Raw genomic sequence first — 16,733 nt, forward strand, 5'->3', positions numbered from 1 at the left:
AACCAAGCTGACCATGTAAATGTGAGTATCGGCTGAGAAAAGCTGCCCACTGAAAATCAACCATATTTATTTTCTTGGTAACACTTTACAATAAGGTTCCATTTGTTAACATTAGTTAATTTGAACTACAGTAACAATAAAAATACTTTTAAAGCATGCTGTACTAATACATCATTCAAATCAAACGTTGCATCTGTTAATGTTATTTAATGGACCCCAGGCAGCTAACAATGAACGGTTGAATGTTTTATTACTAATGTTACCAAATATTAATCAATTCTGTAACAAATGTATTTCTTACTACGTTAGTTAATGCATTAACTAATAGGACCTTAATATCAATTTTTCTCTCTTCTATTTTCTCTCTACTGTTATCGTCCCTTTCATTGTCTGCCCTGAAGGATTTCTCTTCCTCTCCTTTCTTCAGTATTTCTCCAGAAGCTGTATTACAGAAACATCCTATCTTAATTCCCGATTTAAAATTTGAAAAAGTTACTAAGTGAAGTTACTATGATTACTTAACAGATAGGATAGGATTCTTAGTTAGGATGTTTATGTAATACAGCCCCAGGTTTGTATTTAGATGTTTTTCTTTGTCTGAGCTCTCCTGGGTTATCAGGGTCACGGCTCAGATCTGCTGACTAACCCTTTTCAGAAAATAATTGGCCTGTTCTTCTTAAATTGTCAAATTGTGCCCACATTTATAGAGACGAATTTTTCCTGTGTGTGTCAATAGTACAAACTTACTAATTGTTAGTAGAATCTCTGAAGTGGATCATCTTCAATTTAGCACTGATTTCATGAGTATTTCTTTTTCTGACACATTGTGCGTCTCTCTGACTGTGGATTAGGTGGACTTCCCTCTTCTGCATTGACCAGAATGGGAGAGGGTTCCACCCCAGGAGATTCGCAGGACTCCTCCTCTTCAAACACTCACTTTGACTTCAGCCCCTGCACACTGGAACATCTACAGGAAGAAGATGCTGAGACCGACAAGTGAGTCAAACGATCACCATCCAGGCTCATTTGAATAAAATATATATTTTTAAACTAAACACAATTCAAATTGATCAAATTTCATCCGTGTTCCATTTGCTCAGTCAGTATCTTGTATGTCCTCCTCAGTTAAAGTGTGTCCTCCTCAATGTGAAGCGTGTGACGCTGAATATAATTTGCAAAAGAGGACAAATCTGGTATTTCATACTGACTGGATTTCCAATTATTTTTATTTTTTGATTGGATAAAACCACATTTAAATATTTTTTTCCTGTTCAGACTACAAAAACTGAAACAGCTTTGGTTCTGAACAACACAACCGTTCAAAACACTACCGTCAGTTTTATTTATTCAGTTATTTTATTTTTTTAAAGAAATTATTACTTTTATTCAGCAAGGACACATTAAATTGATCAAAAGTGTCTGTAAATACATTAATAATGTTACAAAAGACTTGCTGTTCTTTTGAACTTTCTCTTCATCAAAGAATCCTCAAAAGAAATCACAGTTTCCACAAAAATATTAGTCAGCACAACTGTTTTCAACACTAACGTTAACGTTTCTTAAGCACCAAATCAGCGTATTAGAATGACACTGAAGACTGGAGTAATGATGCTGAAAATCCAGATTTGACATCACAGGAATAAATTACCTTTTAAAATGTATTAAAACAGAAATAATTAAAATGTTTAATATTATTTCATGAAATTACTGTTTTGATTTTAGATAAAAATATATTTAGTGATCATAGAGACTTTTTAAAAAAAACATCCTACCAACCCCAAACTTTTGAATAGTAGTGTATATAACCCTTAAATATACATAATTTGCTTTGCAGAATTATCATTCCAAAACATTTATTTGCATTGAATTTGGATTTTCGTTAAAAGCCGAGCAGTCGTTGTCTTATAATCAGGCTGTTTACAGGCCTCACAGCTATTTTTGTTCCTTATGTCTCCGTTGTGACGATGCACATGTAACGTTTGAACAAAGCATTGCTCTGTGGTGCTCTCCTCTGTAAATGATCTTATTGGGACAGACACAGAGAATTAAGCTTGTGCCTCATGACTGGGGCTCCTGAGGAGAGAAAGGGAATGCTGACGACATGCGGTTTTGGTATGTTGGGATTGTTACTATTGTAGGGTAATTGGAATGTGATTTTCCTTACAGGACGCAGGACACCGGCACCCCCAGGCCTGACCGGAGGTAAGTGCTCTTTGCTTTTGTGGTCGACCAGTGTGGGTTTTTCAGTGGTTAATAATGATATCATCTCTTGACCATTAATAACAATAACATGAACAACATGTGCAACAAACTGACTATTCACATAAATAAAACATAAAAATTCCGAGACCACTAGTGTTTTTTTCTTTTTCTGAGTCATAATTCAGCACTTGCGGCTATTTCATTAGAATGAAATAAAATAATGTGAATTGAAGTAATTGTAACAAAGTTCAAGTTCAGGGAAGTAGGAGGCGAACATTAAACGTAACTTTAATCATAAAATAAAGATACGAAAGGAGTGGCAGCGGCAAACTGCGGCATATACGCATAATAAACATCAACGTAAAATGTCCAAAGCTCTCGGCCCCAGCCCTGCTTCAAAAATGTTTTCATTAAGTAAAAAAGAGCACTTTATTTGACAAAAAAATACAATGTTTGTTGTAAAGGAATTGTTATATTTTCATTTGATTACATTTAAAAGGATTGATTACATTTTTAAAAATGTATACATTTCTTTGAATGATAAATTGGCAATGAATCATAAAACACAGAATCCAGTAGAATTACATCAGACAACACAGGATATAGGAAAAAATTTAATAGATTTTGGGGGGAAAGCCTATTATTGTTAACATTTTAATAAATGATTCATTTGTTAAAGTTTTATTCATTGAATTGATTAGACATGCATTTGATGAACATGTTTTGTCATTGTGTTTGTACAGCAGGATGGATCCGCTGGGCTCTGGAGAAGTGCAGAGTGAGGATGATCAGTGTGTTGAGGTGGAGCTGGAGCCTTCTAACTGGCAGACGCTGGTGAGCAGAGACGTCCTGTCCACACTTACCCCTCAGGAAATCAAGAGACAAGAAGTCATCAACGGTGAGCGACAAGTGTGGTCTGTGGTGTACTGTATGAGCAGTGTTGGGGAAGTTGCTTCCTAAAGTAATCACTGATTTTTAATTACTTTTCATACATTTAAATCAAGCTATGTGATATGGACGAATGATGAACTATTCTTTTTATTAAATATCAGATAAATTAGTTATACAGCTCAAGACATAAGTCACCTTCTGTTATGTGATGTGGATCTCTTGCCATTAGTTTCATCCTATTATTACTTTTTATTTTTGATTGAAACACTATTCGTTATTGGATGTTAATGTTTCTACCAGTATTAATTAAAACTGTATATGTAACACATGTAAGATATATATATATATATATATATATATATATATATATATATATATATATATATATATATATATACATAGTTTATTTTTATTTCATTTTATTGTTACATTACTATTTTCTTTCTTTTAGTTCTAGTAAAAAATAATGGTGGTAGGGCAAATAGTGGCAGAGACTCATATTGTATTGTAGTATGTTATAAAACAGTATGCAATAACAACAACTTATTCCGTATATATGATTATATTTATTAAAATCATAAATGTATGCTGCCTTATCCCATGTCCTTATATCCCTAAAGCCCTCCCATCACTGGCGGAGCTAGGGGGTGGCCAGGGGTGGCCGTGGCCGTGGCCACCCTTGGTCTAAGCTTGGCCACCCCTTTGGCCACCCCTCTCACAACTGTTTCTGTCTCTTTTTTTATTGACAAAAATTGTGTTTTTTTAAAACGCTGAACCTTCTCTTTAAGACCACAAAAAACGTGAGACTTTTCAGACGCACACTCCAACTTCACCTCAGCGCCTGGCGCAAGTCAAACGAGCAAAACGAGCAAAATGCTTTTTGACCCTCAAAAAGGTACATATATGTACCTTGAGGTCCAATAATAAGTCCTATGGGGTACGTTAGTGTAGACTGTACCTTGGGGGACAGAAATGGACTCCTACTGTATCCCTATTTCTGACAGTGTAGTCAAATTATTTTTTATGATAAAATAATTAAGATTTCTGTGCCACCCCAGACTGGTTGCTGGCCCTTGCCTGGGCACCCCTATGAAAAAATCCTGGCTCCGCCACTGCCTCCCATACCCATTAAACACTTTATTCCCACTGTTTTTATTCCCTGTTAAGCACTTTATTTCCACTTTTCGAATATTTTATAATTTTTTTACAAAACAAAACAATGGGAGAGTAATGCCACTGCTCCTGTTATCAGCGTGATTTCTTTTGTAATTTTGTCGGGCTCAATCAGATAAGGTGGGCGGAGTCAGTGTAAATAGCCTCTGCCAACAAGGTGGGCTATTTGCACCGGTGTAAATTGACACTGAAAATGTATTTCCTTACATTATCCCAGGAAAAAGTATTCTGATTACTCCCAACAGTGTATAAGCATACATTCAGTATGAGAAGCTTTTTTACTTGCTCAGGGGCAATTTACCAGTGCAAACCATCCTGTGTGACCGCTTTTCTCCTCTACGTCATTGCTTTCACAGAGTTGTTCTACACTGAGAGAGCACACGTTCGAATGATGAAGGTTCTGGAGAATTTGTTTTACCAGCCGCTGATCAGAGACTCCATCCTGCCTTCTGCAGACATCAAAAGCATCTTCAGCAACCTTGAGGAGATCGTTCAGCTTCACAGTAAATCTCATAACTTCATAGACCTGTTAAATCCTTCAAAACCCTTGAAAAAGCATGCCTTCTAAACACTGTCTTCCTTGTTTTCTCACTTCAGTGTCTCTAACGGAACAAATGGCCGCTGTTCGGAAGAAGAATGAGACGGCGCTCATTGACCTATTAGGAGACGATCTGCTTTCCTGGGTAAGAAAGGAAGAGATACAGCGGCAGGTAGTTTGAAACGGGGCACAGTAGCATGAAAATGTGAAAAGTGAAAGCTGTCATGCGGACCTGACTACCTGTAGTTCGGTTGCACTGGAACCGTGTTGATGATTTACCTTGAATATGAGAGTGAGTGTGCAGTGCAAAACCAGGTTGCACTAGTCGAAGGCAGTAAAGCTGTTTTTTTGAAAATGGTAGCTGGTTTGTTGCTGTTTCAAAGTGGCTGATGTAACCAACTAAACCAACTTGATCAAGCTAACGACCAATTTGACCATGAATGAGTAGCTTTAGCCATCTTAAACCAGTTACCATTAGATTTTCCAAGGAGGAAATTTCACATTAGCTTGTGTCTTCACCCACAGTTCAGTGGGGAAGAAGAGGCGAAGATCAAGAGAGCTGCGGGCACGTACTGCAGTAATCAGCCTTTCGCCCTGGAACTCATCAAGAGCAAACAGAAGAAAGACCAGCGCTTCAACTCCTTCATTCAGGTCAATGGCTTACTAGTCCAGTGGTTGCTTTCATAATTGTTGGTAACTCTACTTGCTTTCGGTCATGTGTTTCATATCTGGCTGCTGCCAGATGGTAAATGTCATTTTCATGTTGAAGTGTTTGTATTGCAGGAGGCGGAGAGTAACCGTAATTGTCGCAGGCTGCAGTTAAAGGACATTATTCCTGTGGAGACTCAGAGACTCACAAAGTATCCCCTTCTGCTAGAGAACATCGCCAAATACACAGGTACAGCAGCCTCTTTTAATAATAATATGGTAAATATTAAAATATCTGCAAATAATCTTTACCATGTTATGTTCTTTCATTAGCAAAAATACAAATTAAATTAACATTAATATCTTAAACAGAAAGATATATCTGAAAATCGGACAAATATTCTTTTACATGTTATGTTCTTATAATTAGCGCAAATACATGGTAACTTTTTACAATAAGGTTTCATTAGTTTAACATTAGTTAACTAGTTATGGACTAAGATTGAACTTCTGCAGCATTTATTAATCTTAGTTTACTAATATTTTATATTTATTAATCTTAGTTTTCATTTACTAATATATTATTGAAATAGAAAGTTGTATTTCTTGCATTGTGAAATAACAAACAAACAATGAATGACTGTATTTTATTAACTAACATTCACCGATATTAATAAATACTGTAAAATGTATTGCTCATTGTTAGTTCATGTTAATGTATTAACTAATGTTAACAAATTTGACCTTATTGTAAAGTGTTTACTAAATACACAATATTAATATCTTAAATATGAAGATATCTGCAAATCTGACAAGTATTCTTTACCATGTTATGTCCTTTTCATTAGGAAAAATACATATTTTTATTAATAATAATATTTTAAGTACTAAGATGTCTGCAAATCTGACAAATATTATCTAGCGTGTTATGTCCTTTTCATCAGAAAAAATACATATTATAATGATAATATTTTAAATAGTAAAATATCTTCTAATCTGACAAAAATCTAAAAATGTTTTACCATTTTATGTCCATTTCATTAGCAAAAATAAATGTTGCTATATTGCCACTGTGTTTGTGTCTGAGACTCAGATGTGGCGAGGTCTGTTTTTGTTTAGAGCGTTCACATATGAGCCCTGTTTCACACATCCTGCATCTGGGTAACATCAGCAGCAGAATGATGTAGATAGATGTAATGTTATCACATTAACTGCATTTCGGCTACAGCTCAATTCAGGAAATTATGACATAAAATAACAGCCACAAATTATAAAATGGCCATTTGAAGTTGGCCAGTAATTAATACAAACTAAGTTGTCATGAAATGTACATTTTGGATGGTGTAAAGCAAATCACATTGCAAGACATTCTCACATATTACAGAGGACCCTGAGGAGAAAAGTAAAGTGAAACGGGCTGGCGAATGCTGTCGAAAGATTCTCACTCACGTCAATCAGGAGGTGAAAGAAGCCGAGAACAAACAGGTGAGTAAATAACACAGTGGGTGCCTGACCTCAGATCAGACCATATTAAACTGATCCCTGATCATCTGCCGTCCCCAGAGGTTGGAGGACTACCAGAGACGACTGGACCTGTCCTCACTGAAACAGAGCGAGAACCCCATGATAGCGGAGTTTAAGGTGAGACCTCGTATTTATCTAATTGAAATCCATTTTATCAACACAACAACAACAAAAAAAAACAGGAGCTGTATAACAAATTATCACTCGCTATCAACAAAATTATGATTTTACTCTCTATCTAGAACTTGGACTTGACTAAGAGGAAGATGGTGCATGAGGGACCACTATCCTGGAAGGTCAACAAAGATAAAACTATTGGTAGGTGTGGCTTGTCACAGAATTCACCCTTGACCAAACTCAAATTAGAAATGTTTTCTACGAGTGATATCATGGAAAATATGATTTTATACCATTATCAGATGGTCATTTACATAAAGATCTCTTAAAGGTGCAGTAGCGTAAATAGCCTTTAATTCTGTAGAGAAAAATGGTCTTGAAAACCTAAATTATGACTTGTGTTTGGTGCAAGACAGCTTGACTAACATACATGAGTGTACATCAGGGCAAAAATGTACCGCTGCAAAAGTGTATAATACAGCATTTTTTAAGTTTCCCTAATATGCTTTTTCAAAAGGGGCTTTCACACTGAAGGAACATAACTATTAGTGGAAGTGCCTGCTTTCTTTGTATGTTTGCACCGCAGGAACGGGGAACGTATAGGAACACTTTTTGGGGGAACTAAATTAGCTCCTACCTCAGAGTAGGGTCTAACACAGCATAATAGGAACTACCAGTAGCATAAGCGTGAGTTGAAGGTCAAAGTAGACGTTGTTCGCAGACAGTCAGTGAAAACCATAGGCTGGAATTATGCAAATGTATTACAAACTGGTCCACTGGTCAGTGGATTGATCTCTATGAAGTAAAACATCAGATAACATGTAATTTGAGTAAAAAAAACAAATAAAAATAATAACGATATTGTTTGATAAGTGCTGATTGTAGTCCTTGAAAGTCCTGGAATTTCATTTTACAGAATCTGTACGAACCCTGTTACATACACAAACAGCTATCTAACACACTACGTGAAAGTAGTGTCCGAAAAATCATAATGGGGCCACTTTAATGTAATATTATTGTGAAATGATTACATATGGTTCTGTGTGTGTGTGCAGAGCTGTACACATTGCTGCTGGAAGATATATTGGTGCTACTTCAGAGGCAAGATGAGAAGCTGATCTTAAAATGCCACAGTAAGAATCTGGCAGGCACTGCTGAGACCAAACACATCTTCAGCCCCATCATCAAACTCAGCACTGTGATGGTGCGCTCGGTCGCCACCGGTAAGACATTTATCAGATCATACTTTTGAACAATACCTCAAAAATCATGTCTTCCATAATCAAGGCGTTTAATGGCTTCTAGATTAAAATAAAAGCAGATTCAAGGGTAGGTTGAAATAATATTATTGTCTGAATGTATTACAGACAACAGGTCATTCTTTGTACTGTCGATGTCTGATAATGGAGCCCAGATCTATGAGCTGATGGCCCAGACTGTATCTGAGCAGAAGACGTGAGTACTGATCTTTTACCTATAATTCCTTTTTGTCTGCCCTTTTAGAGTGACCGTTAAGTGTTTGTTATTCAGTTTAAGTGAACAAAATTCCCCTCAGTATGTTTAGCCTCTAAAACAGTGGACGAATGTTTGTGTTATTTACAATTCACAATTACATATAGTATTTATTAATATTTTGAATTAGATTTTATTTTTATATATTCAATTTTCATTTTAGTTTAGGGAATTTTGTTGTGTGCTTGGTTTTTTTTTTTCTTGGTTTTTTTATTTATTTATATTTCTATATAGCTTTAATTTTAGTAAATTAATATATTTCAGTTAGTTGCCAAGACAGCATCTATAATTTTAAGTTTTTCCATCTAATATTTTTTCAGCCTTATTTGAGTTACCAAAAATGATTTTTAAACATTTTAGTTAACATTAAATGGGTCAGAAATTGCAAGAGGTAAAATGTATTTTTTTTATTACATTAACCTAACATTTAATGTACTATACAAATATTCTCTAAGTTTCAGAACTCAAAACGTCCTCATTAGTCCAAAAACGGCTTTTATTGAAACCAAGCTCAGAAAACGACTTGTTTCAGATTTTGTCACATTGTTACACCTCATAACGATGTGACGAAAGACCACCTTTGCAGAAGAAAATCAATGCCTACTTCTACATCATTGTCTATTTAGCCCCGCCCACCAATTTACGCATGTCATGTAGTAGTAAACACGAGACCGACGCAAACACAGGATTACTCCAGCAACAAAACGATAGAGATGCCTCTGATGATTGCAAAACATTTTGAAGTGCCAAGCTGTGGAAAAACTGTTTTCATTTTATCGAAAAGGGTGAATAGCCTATAAGAACCACAGTGCGACAAACAATGGTACATTTATTCATAATTCTATTTACACGAAACACCGTAAGTCATCCATTGTCAATTATAACTGTAGTAACTCCAAGTACGTACTTATTTCAATATGCAAAAATATTACCCAATCATAGCAGTGAGCTTTTATTTCCAAGTCTTGAATGCGATACATCCATCAAAACGGAGTGTTTCAAAGAGAGGGTCAAAAACAGGATAGAAAAGAGTTTGCTTATCAATTAGGATGCAAAAATCTTGATAACAATATAAGTGGACCTCAGAGAATATAACATTTTAAAAATGCAGCTCATGACCCCTACCTGTTTTGATTGTTTGATCTTCCAAACACTAGGTGGCAGTGTTTGATCACACAAAGAGCAGACTGCATGAAGACCAAACTACACAACATCATTCCATTACTTCAGACTGAGTAAGTTTAAGGTTTCTACATCATTTATATAGTTTTATAGGCAGTAAGTTAATGTGATAACATGACATGTTTTGCAGCGTGGAGCGTGAAGAGGTCGAGTTGATCAACTCTGGTGTTCAGAAACTAAACAAAGACGCTGAGCCCATTTCTTTAGGGAGCATTCAGTCTCCAGGTAAACCATTTTTTTTGTTTGTTTGTTATTTCATTTAATTCAACTCAGGATGTTGTGCAGTGCATTTAACTGTCTGGCATTCATTTGCTTCAGTAATTCATTAAAGTATCAGCATAAAGTCTGGTCTGCATTGCTCACTTAAACAGGAAGAGACCATCTCACTGTTGTACTGCAACTAGTGACAGATTTTTAAGATGTGTAATGCAAGTAAATATGAAATGGATACTACAGAAGAAGATGAGCAATAAAGTTGTAGTTCATTCAAATATGAACATAATGCAGTTGTTTGACTGCTAAAATATGGCAATTGGCAGCACATCCAGTATCCATTTGTAGATATATAAGGGGTCTTTCACACTGGGCACATTTGCTGCAGTCTGAATCTGAATGCAATTGTTCCCATTGGCAGGGGGTGTTGAACTGGTTTCACACTCACTTGATTCTTTTGAACCTCAGTGCATTTGCGTTCATCTTGCATCATCACAAACGTGCATGGCGCATGATGGAAAGCAGAACGCAGGTCAATATAGTGTTTTTTTTTATTTTTATTAATTTGGTGCCATTATGTGCAGCAGAGTGAACGAAACTACAGTAGAGCTGTACAATTCTGGATAAATTGAGAATCTCAGTTTTTTTGTTTCAAACAGAGATCACGATTCTCCCAGGATTCTAAACAGACAACTAAACAAAATAACATGTAATTTACTAAAGGTTCTGACTACATATTAATTGCTGCAGTCTATTTAAATTATTACAAAAAAATTATAGGTTTGAATGAATGATTCAATGACTCACTCATAAATACTTAATTTTTTTCATTACTGGATGAATCAGCATTACTGGATGAATCAGCATTTCTGAACAAATCTTTTGAATGAATGATTCAGTGACAAATACATTTTTTAACAGTCACTTGTTGAATTGCCACATAGTTGCGTAATGATGTAATCGCCATTTGAAGTGCCAAGTTACTTTCAAAAAGTGATTTGCTGTATTTTGATTGCTTCCGTAGGCATCAGTGTTTATATCCAAACGTTTAATGTTCCGGTATGATTTTGTCAAAGGTTTAATAGACATGGCCGAATCGTTGTCATTTAGGAATATGATCGTGTTGCAGGTGTTTGAATTGAGATTGCGATCTTTTAACGATTAATCGTGCAGCTGTAGTCTACATGAAGGCTTGCAAATGGACTCTTTTGAGGAGACAGACAATTGTGAGCCATTCATTTGCCGCTCTGATTCACTCACTATGCGCGATTTACACTGCACTCTTGCTCATATTCAAGGTAAATCATCACCGCTGTCATCCCTCACATTATTAATGACATCATCGGCTAAAACGCATTTGCATTTTGTAGTGCAGAACCAAGTTTGAGTTACTTTCATATTCACACGAATCACGACACAGTTCCATTGCAACCGAAATCAGAACACGTCCTACAGGTAGTCTGGGGTTTGGTACCATGGTGCACTCCCAGGTCCACATTATAGCTTTCAGGTTACCAATTTTTCATGTGAACCATGCTACTCTTCGAACTAAACTGCCAGTGTGAAAGCCCCCTAATACTCATGAATATATCGTTTATTTGGCTAGGAGCCTCGTAAATATGTTTCAGAATTGTTTTCTTCAATTTTGTTGTGTATTTTCCTTAGAAAAAGATGACACTGAGGTCATGTCTACTGAAGTTATGTCCACTGAGGTCATGTCAACCCCGCCATCTAGTACCAACCCGTTTGAGACCAAATCTGATGAGGAGGATGAAGAGGAAGAAAACTCAGTACCGGATCAGGCTGAAGATGATGAAGAGTTCGTGGTGGCTGATATGACCGATCGGCTCACATTACTGAAGCAGCGCTCGAGACAGGGCATCGCCATAGATGAGGACGAGGCCGAGGCCTTTGAGCTCCAGCCACTCAGAGCTGATGAAGCTCTCAGAACATGTGAGTAGAAGACTCGACTGCTACGAGCTATCCCTCTCACGTAACTGAAAACTTCATTTGGATAGGGACTGCTTAAATCCAGCAAATCAACTTCTGGGATTAACTGTAACCCTATAAGTGTGTAGAGCTGTTACGACACGTCAATGTAATCGTTGACGTTGATTAGGAAAACAGATCCCGTGACACACACCCGTGCTGAATGAAAGGAACCTCACTGGACAACTAGTTGCCTGCCAAGTCTTACATTGTGAGAGCCACACTAAACTGTATAATTATGGGTTTAGTTTGAATTGCGTTCATCCAAAGAACCTCCGGAGTTGGGTGCGAGATGCGAGGCATTTAAAGTCGTCGTTGGTGGTTGTTTAACTCTTTCCCCGGCACTGTTTTTAAAAAAAGTTTCCAGCCACCGCCTTCTCTTTTTTTTATCATTTTCACAAAAATTTCATGGCCCCCAGAATATTTTGTTGTATGAATATCTCAACATGCAAAAGAAAGAACAGAGCCTCTGCTTTAAAAGATAACAACAACTTTATTCTAGCTTCATGTATACTTTTTTTTGTCAACACTTGAATGTGGGTAAATTTCATTAAAAAAAAGCAACAGTTTGGCAAGTTTTGACGAGTTTTGGCAAGTGTCCAGATAAACTCGCGCTGTGTGATTTGACAGCTTGGGCGATTGGAAAGGGATTGTTCTTTGATCGCTTTCTGTATATATATTAATCACAGTTTAAGTAAGATTATTTTCATCCTAAGAGAAACGACGTGAAGTTGATCGTTTAGTCACTGGCTTGATTTACTGATGCATAGACAGTATTGAACGACTTTGAGAGAAAGATTATCTGTCTGAACTTGAACAATTACACATCAGAAATTCACATAACCCACTGGTTCTTCAGAGGCTCGGATGAAGGAACTAAAAAAATACATCTGTGTTCATTTGTAGATCCAAACACTGAGCAACTGCCATGCTTCGCTCGTTTGCAAGCCATGATATCTCTCGAGGAAAAACAATATCGCGCTCGCGCAGCTCATTTTCTCATGGGCGGGCCAAATTATTTTTGTGGGCAAAGAAGAGAAAGGGGAGGTAACCTTTCCCCTTATGACGACATAAAGGGTAGATTTCTAGATTCGCCCGTCTGAGCTTTCATTTTCTCAAAAATACCCAGGGCTTGGTTTACACCCATCAAAACTTCTAGCCACTGGGGGACCATAGGCAGGCTTGGGTAACTCATATTAAGGTTAAAAAACCTCATAAGGTGAAATTTTCATGCAATCGGACCTTTAAGTGTCTAATTAGAAAATAATCAATAGATTAATTGTAAAAAACAAACTATTGATGAATTGATTTTCAAAATAATTGGTAGTTGCAGCCCTATTTATCTGTCGATTTCTCATCTCATTTCTGTGTTCTTTAGTGGCGACACTGAGGCAGCTCCTGATCAACCACATGTCCAGTCAGGAGGACACAGACAGAGACCCCGAGAGAGGAGAGCAACGGGAACACGTGGCGAGGACGGGTTCTCAGCAGGGGCCGGAGAACAGCGCTGCGATCGGGTCCACTGTTGAGAACGGCTCAGAGAGGGGCGAGAACAGAGGGGAGAACGCACAGGAACTGCCCTCCGGAGACACAGGCTTCTTTGAGACGTCTGAGGATTGTGGTGTGTATTTATCCTGTTTTTTCAAAGTCATCAGGAGGGGCCTTTATTTTATGATAATGCACAGCTGACCGCACATTATCCTGCTTATTACATGACTACGTAACACATTAAAAAGTAAATGGACAAGACTACAGAGAAAATCAAGAGACATGAAACTAGCACAGATATGTAGAACATTGATTGTGTGGGACAACCATCAATAATAAAGTTCAACAGTCATTATAGACAAATGATTGTCCGAAAGAATTAGGACCGAACATGCTTAGTTATAGAATTAACAATTATTAACTGATCATAAATAGTGGAGTTAGTATATGTGATGCTTCATCCACACCAATAGGTGTCAGTATAAAGACCAAGACTACTGTTAAATTGATCAGTGAAACAAGTGCTCAAAATAGTACTTCTTTCAAATAAGTAATTACTTTGCAACCATGTAAACATTTATATATAGTTAGAATGTGTTTAGTATTAATGTAACCCGAGCGGAATAAATTGTCATTGTCATGTGACCTACCTGCGTCAGCCGCTTCACTACCTTTCACAAATCCTCTCCTGTGGCCTCATGGGATCGAAAAGTATGTTGTATGCAGACTTCAGAACCTCTGCAGTAGTAGTAGGTTGTATGGGTACTTTTTGCCTACAATTTTATGAATACTGTGAAATCGGACATGCTTCTCTCTTCACCCAAACCATATATTACAGAAAATAAGTTGCACCAGGTCAAAATGACATTTACATTATATATTGAGGGGAAAAAAACAGATAAGTTGCATCTATTACATGTGTGTCAAATTGTATTATTACATTTAGAAATAATGTAAAATACTGGTAAATAAAAAAGATGTTTACAAATATTATAAATATGTATTTTAGTGAATACTAAACTGTATTTTAGTTTATTTATTATATACAAATTTATTTAAAGTGAAACTACCAGCAGACACTACCAGCTTGTGGGAAATGTGCAGCTACACACATAATGTGTGTGTACCTTGAAATGCAATGCAAGTCGCTTTGGATAAAAGCGTCTGCCAAATGCATAAATGTAAACGTAATCTTGGCCTCATGTACCACCTTCATTTGGCACAAATCCAAATGTGTGCACTTTGCATATGTTTTGCATGCTTGATTTATTCTTTGGAAAATACTGTACTGTTTACACTAACTCTGTAAGTAGGCAAGTATGCATGTTTGGAAGCAGCCTACTTTTTGCCCTACATTTACATTTTCCGTTGACATAACCTGTAACCATTGGTCTCATTCTCTGCCAGTCTCTGCAGGAAGTTACATGGTGCTGGAGGTGTATGGAGGCTCAGGTGAGAGCAGCACAGAGGATGACGTGCAGGGCAACAGCGGGGAGCCAGCGGCCGGGGGAGACTCGGGCATTGACTTGAAGAAGCTCCTCTCTTCCTCCTCTCAGAGCAGCGGAGGACCTAACCTCAACAGACAGATCATGACCCACATACGTCTACTACAGGCCAACCTGCAGCACCTGAAGGTGACATGTTGCCCACCAAGAAAACCGGTCACGAATATACACATATACACATGACCAAGAAGTATTTCGAGACTTGTGTCTCACTTAAAATGTAGCAATTTGTATTATATAACATGCCAGAACCAAGTGGCATCCGCTAGATATTTTCTCATAAGTAAGTTTACTTTTCAGGGACAATTATACTGTATTTTAAAGGTACACTTTGTAACTTGTGGCTCTCTAGCGGTTAAAAAAAAACTGCATGACATTTAAAATGCATTTTACATAGCAAAAAGTTACGTAGTGTACCTTTAATCAACTGGTGTTTGGGTGGTTTTAATGGATGTGTGAAGTCAGTTCTCCTCAAGTTCACACAGAGTAACTACAGGTCACATTAACTATAAACATGTTGTTTGACAACCAGGAAGTGTCACAATACTATGGAAGCTTGTTTCCACCACGGTTTAAAAAAGGTAATTGCAACTTTTTAGACTTGTCACAATTCAGACTTTTTTCTCAGTTTATATCTCACAATTCTGAGGGAAAAAAACCTGAATTGCGATTTATAAACTTGAAATTGAGAGAAATAAAGTCTGAATTGTGAGATATAAATTCACAATTTTGAGAAAAAAAAAGTATATATTGTTAAGTCACAATTTTTCTTATTTTTTTTTTTATTCTGTGGTAGAAACAAGCTTCATCACAATACTGTCTTTTACTTTCCTTTATATTGTTTTACTATTATTTAAAAACCTAACTTTATTTTCCAATCCCCCAAAAAAATCCTCTGATGATGTAGGTTTGACGGCTTGGTTTGGGAAACGCTTAACCACTCCCCTCAAACCGTTAGTCTGCTATGAGCGAGAGATGGAGAGGAGGAGCGCTAGAGTAAAACCCTGCTCTCTGTTCAATATTCCTTTTCACTGGGAAATACGTCACAGCACTGGAGAAAAGTCGTTTGCAACTTCCGGTTCACGCGGACTTTAAAAATACCAGTTCTATTTTTAAATCTCTTTTCAATGTTGCAAGCTAAGCACACTTACTAGTTATATGGCTGTTTAGAAAATAAAAATAAAAAATATTTACTGAACAGTGCTAAACAAATACATTTTAATTGAATTGAAAATGTTTAATAATATCCCCTAAAAAATTGGCAAAGAAAACTAATATTCTGTAGAGAAATAAATGCTGTAGTTTCTGTAAATGTCCAGATAATATTTTTGGCAGCTAAACGACCACAGAAAAAAAAGCCAAGTTATATTTTTGATATAAACTTTTCGTATACCATTTTTCTTGCAATATATCATTTGGTTGGTGATAAGGGGTTGCAAGGGGTTCATTATTGGGGTCCTTGAAATGAAGACAGTTTGAAAACCCCTGATTTACTGCTAGGAGATTCATACATTTTAAAGTCTGACTGAAGTGCATGTTGGCAAATTATTTTTAGTAATTAAAAAGTAAACCATGATGATAAAACGGGTACATGCCTGTTTGGCTTAGGTCACAAATTTGAAGAGATACTCAATTCTTTTTTTCTTTTCTTTTTTTTTCAGGATACAGAAATCAAGTATAACCAGCTATGCCAAAGGCTATCAGAGGAAACAGCTACTGACACAGAGGAAAACAAAGGTAGTGCAGCTTTT

The 16,733-nt window shown here is 36.7% G+C and overlaps 1 protein-coding gene across 2 annotated transcripts in view; it reads left to right on the forward strand.

The window, feature by feature from the left end:
- Positions 1–16,733, forward strand: part of arhgef12b (Rho guanine nucleotide exchange factor (GEF) 12b) — a 75,381-nt gene that overhangs the window by 57,049 nt on the left and 1,599 nt on the right. For both annotated transcript variants that reach the window (XM_082170080.1, XM_082170081.1), the window contains 18 exons: positions 852–996; positions 2,167–2,202; positions 2,946–3,100; positions 4,623–4,769; positions 4,864–4,949; positions 5,330–5,455; positions 5,588–5,702; positions 6,837–6,937; positions 7,016–7,093; positions 7,219–7,294; positions 8,149–8,316; positions 8,461–8,548; positions 9,763–9,840; positions 9,918–10,012; positions 11,666–11,953; positions 13,368–13,610; positions 14,885–15,111; positions 16,644–16,719. In XM_082170080.1, the coding sequence (XP_082026206.1) occupies positions 852–996; positions 2,167–2,202; positions 2,946–3,100; positions 4,623–4,769; positions 4,864–4,949; positions 5,330–5,455; positions 5,588–5,702; positions 6,837–6,937; positions 7,016–7,093; positions 7,219–7,294; positions 8,149–8,316; positions 8,461–8,548; positions 9,763–9,840; positions 9,918–10,012; positions 11,666–11,953; positions 13,368–13,610; positions 14,885–15,111; positions 16,644–16,719 (2,328 nt within the window). The remainder of the gene's footprint in view (positions 1–851; positions 997–2,166; positions 2,203–2,945; positions 3,101–4,622; positions 4,770–4,863; positions 4,950–5,329; positions 5,456–5,587; positions 5,703–6,836; positions 6,938–7,015; positions 7,094–7,218; positions 7,295–8,148; positions 8,317–8,460; positions 8,549–9,762; positions 9,841–9,917; positions 10,013–11,665; positions 11,954–13,367; positions 13,611–14,884; positions 15,112–16,643; positions 16,720–16,733) is intronic.

The sequence above is a fragment of the Leuciscus leuciscus genome, assembly GCF_965113295.1.
Source record: "Leuciscus leuciscus genome assembly, chromosome: 5".
NCBI classification, from domain to species: Eukaryota; Metazoa; Chordata; class Actinopteri; order Cypriniformes; family Leuciscidae; genus Leuciscus; species Leuciscus leuciscus.